This window comes from Montipora foliosa, chromosome 2 (assembly GCF_036669935.1).
Source record: "Montipora foliosa isolate CH-2021 chromosome 2, ASM3666993v2, whole genome shotgun sequence".
Lineage (NCBI taxonomy): Eukaryota > Metazoa > Cnidaria > Anthozoa > Scleractinia > Acroporidae > Montipora > Montipora foliosa.
Window position 1 is genome coordinate 116,150 of NC_090870.1, and position 4,084 is coordinate 120,233.

The following is a 4,084-nucleotide window of genomic DNA, read 5'->3' on the forward strand; positions in this document are numbered from 1 at the left end:
CATTTTAAGAAGCCAAATCACTGATTTTGCTTTATTGCGAAAAAGCGTAATATAAAGATTTACCTTTATAGAGTTTATGTTTGATCAATGATGAAAAATGATCATGATTCATTATATTACCAGACGAACTCCTCTCCTTCCTAGTGAGAGTTGATCATGCAGCAAGACAGTCTGTAAAACTCAGGTCTTTAAAGATATGGGCGATTAAAACTGCGAAAATTCAAAATGACACTACAAAATGAACTTTTCTCCACTTTTTTCAAATAAGGGCTCAGAAGTAGTTTTGGCAAAAACTGTCTCTGCAAGATATCCCCGCTCCATGTCCCTGCAACATTTCCCCTAGCGTGTGCCGACCTCAAGTGAGAAACGTGCTTATTGGTTACCAAACACTTCGCTTAATATAAGCACTTCAACAATTGCAACATATTGATAGCGCGATCAAGAAATAACATCTTTTCTGCTCGCATTGGTACTTACCACAAGCAAACGAAATTTGCATCTCTTTCCTCGTTTGTAAACATATTTCACTTCTTAAGACTGAGGTAATCATTTGAGTTTGAACAACCTCAAAGCAGTTTTAATATTGAATTGGTGGCGACGGGCGTATGTGTATAGCTTTGGGTTTGGCAAACGGGCTTGACACTTTGATATGTAAATAATACGCTTCTCTCACTTCATTTATAAGCACGCACTATTTTCGTGGTAGACCCATACCCGTACTGAGGCAAGGGAGGCACTGAATAAAGAGAAAATTATTTATCAAGGGGTAACTTGTAGAGCAAGAAACCCAAGGAAATTCATTTGAGCGTTAGCCCTTGACATGGAAAAAGGCCCACACAACGAAAGAGAAAAAGTACCTGCCCAGGGTGGGAATGACTTTCACGCGATCGAATTTAACTCAGTGGCCACTGAAGATATCGACCAGTTAATTTGTCGTCATCCAGTGCTAAGCGGCCACCTCACGCATTCAGTGTCGTTCTGATAACTTTTCATCAGTCAGTTTGCCGTGAAGTAAGATCTCTATTTAGTATCCACAATCTGATGACCTCCTGCCACAAGTTGCTCCCGTCTTCTCTGTTGCACAGTCGGAAGAGCAACAGTGATCTCATTCCTTAGATTGGGGGTGCTAAGAAGCAACGAGTACGGTTGTTTGTCGAAGAATAAAACTTTATTCAACCCATGTCATGAAGCTACCAAGATGATTATATAAAAAGCGAAACAAAATACTTCTATGAAACCAACAACCGGTTGGCAAACAGAATATGAGATTAAAATAAAAAAATGAAGGTTCATCACGCAGCAAAATAAAAGTCATGCTTTCGTTGCGTTTCTACTTGTTTTAAAGCAACTTATCTAACTCTTTTTGCCGTTATAAAAAAACTCTAAGGCCATAAACCTAGGCTTTAACTTACGAGTACTACGAACTCCATAGCCGCAATTTCATGTCATTACTCCAAAGAGAGCTAGACAAGCGAGCTACGACATCCGAAATTTCGCGTTAAAAGCTCGGTTTAAATGACCCGCGCTTTCCCTATCTCAGCATTAATTATGACAAAACGTTACGTATGTGCTGAATGCACAGTTAATACTGCACTCGTAGCGGCTTCTAGAACTAAGAACTTTTGCCATGTGCCGCCTATCATGGCATGTTCACACTCCGCCTAAATTGTAAGTGTGGAAGCTGTACTATAAAAAGTCGCTAAAAGAAGTGTTCAGTACAAATACTGCTAACACTAATCACCTTAACACTAACATCAATCCACCTTTGCTTCGAGAAAAGCCTGTAGTGGTGTCACTGGAATCCTTTGTTTGACATTCCCGCTTTATGCATCTCATACTTTTCAAGGTTAGGAAATGCTTCATCAGGCGGCAAGTCATCCGAATTACGTATTTTATGTTCTCCCGTTTTTCTGTTCTTGTGGAAACGATAAAAGAAAATACCACCAAGAACCAAGACAAAAAGTCCTGCAAAGGACGCACCAATGATGATTGCATAAGGTAGCTCTTTATCTTCTGGCTCTAAGGAAAAATAACGTTGAAAATAATATTTACCTCGTTTCTAAATAGCTTGCGTACCTGGAGGGATATTTTCGTCGCGGTATTATTTCAACACGCGCGTATAAATGGTGTTTTTAGCCAGGTGGGAGTTTCGCGGGATCTCAAAACTACTCGTCACCCAGCCACCCGCAGCCCACTTACTCGCACGTGTTTGAATGACGCCGCGATAAAATAAACCGCCTTGTACGCAGCCTAGTTTTTAAATTACAACCTAATATCAGATTTCTCCTCAAAAATGATTAAGAGAACGTTCATTCTGTGTGGTATACGATTACCTTCAGTTTCGACGGATATTTGCTTCAGAGATGCAGGATCAACACGGAGACTTCCAAGATTTCCATCATTTATGGTTTCTTTCATCATATCGAACGCTTCTTTAGGCTGAACATTCCTATTGAATATCAACTGGAACTCAGCAACAATGCTCCCCTTCCTAAAATTCAAGAGATAGGTTCTTAAAGTGCTTTCAAAACCGACGTTTAATTCAAAGTTTCTCACAAACATATCTTTATCTGTCTAGCCCCAAAGTTCAGGCACTTGGGAAGCAGAACAATTCTTCCACCTTATATGAGGTTGATAAATTCATCAACTCTTCTTCAATAAGCAAGAGGCGATAAGTAGCCTACACTTTGTACGACATTGGTTTAGCCGACTTTCTTCACAGAGTGCCACCGTTTTTAAATGTGACCACGTGATGACAGAGACTTGTCACTCAGGCAAAATGCCAACATTCGGGCAGTTCTGTATTAACGTCTTGCAAGAGTCCATAACCCAAGCGTAAAATTTACCCAAGTTTGGTCTAGTTCCCTTCAGCGTCAGCAAAGCGTCTATTTTTAAACCAAGTTTTGCGGGGAAATAAACATTAGACTGATTTAAATAAGTCCAAGCAACTCCTCATTGGCCGAAACTAATTGCCAAATCGCTTAATTAAGCTGAAAATGGCTGAAATGTAATGAGAATTCTATTGAAATTTGCCGACTCGCTTAACTTTATGCGAGTTGGGAAAGGAAATGTTTGCAAAAAGTTTTGGTCGCCACTCGCTAAGCGACCTGAAAAACCGATTGTGAAGACACGGCCACTAAATTACCCGATTTGTTCCTTAGTTTATCTTACCAGCAAAACGTGGTTTAAAAATAGACATTTTTCTGACGCCGATGGGGACAAACCTGATACCAGATTCTTACTCATGGTTAATGGACTCTTGCCTCTTGCTCAGCACCATTCTCGTTTTTCCTGTTGACTATATGTCTAGACCGCTGTCGTTATCTTTCAATGAGTTGTGTTTGATATCCCAGTTCAAGTTCAAAGTCAAAGAAGTAACCACAGCATGATAAGTCTTATGAGCCCGAGATTTCCTCTTCCAGTTTGCAAGCAACACAATACGAAAGGAGTGACCCACAATCCGGGTCAAAAGACTTTAAGACACTTGTCAAATTTGGCCGAAATGTAGACAATTTACTGTACATGCTTCCATCGTTCTTCTTTCGCAGCCTTTTACGCGCGCCCCCTTCCTCCCAGACAATGTTGAAACATTCGAGCGATCGATAACCTGATAGGCGCCACGATCTTGACCTTAACGATCTTTTCCCAATTCCAAATAAATTCGACGAGTGCGATTAGATCTAATGTTAAATACCCCTTTCTCAACTTAGATGTAAAATATTTTTCAATTCTTCATTGCAATATTAGAAGTTTATCTAAAAACCTAAATCTATTGGAAGAACTATTATGCTCTCTTCACTCCAAGCTGGATATACTTGGAATTACTGCAACTAAACTAGGTGATGAATCTATTTTTAATGTTAATATCAGAGGCTATATTTTTTTTTCACACAGACTCGCCAACAAATGCAAATGCTAATGATCTTAAAGCTGTACCTACAATCGGCGACAAAATTAGTTGAGACAGTTGCCAACAGAGCACACTGGCAACGACACATTCATTGTTTGCTGAGAAAACTTGTCCAAAAAGTACGTTTTCGAGATACCCCTCCCTCCCCCACCCTAATCAATGTTGTACCGCTGT

The 4,084-nt window shown here is 39.9% G+C and overlaps 1 protein-coding gene across 4 annotated transcripts in view; it reads right to left on the minus strand.

Moving 5' to 3' along the window:
• Window positions 1–1,149: 1,149 nt before the first annotated feature.
• LOC137991966 (von Willebrand factor D and EGF domain-containing protein-like) overlaps window positions 1,150–4,084 on the minus strand; it is a 109,958-nt gene continuing 107,023 nt past the window's right edge. For all 4 annotated transcript variants that reach the window (XM_068836984.1, XM_068836981.1, XM_068836985.1 and 1 more), the window contains 2 exons: window positions 2,334–2,491; window positions 1,150–2,019 (listed from right to left, as the gene is read on the minus strand). In XM_068836984.1, the coding sequence (XP_068693085.1) occupies window positions 1,793–2,019; window positions 2,334–2,491 (385 nt within the window). In that variant the 3' untranslated portion in view covers window positions 1,150–1,792. The remainder of the gene's footprint in view (window positions 2,020–2,333; window positions 2,492–4,084) is intronic.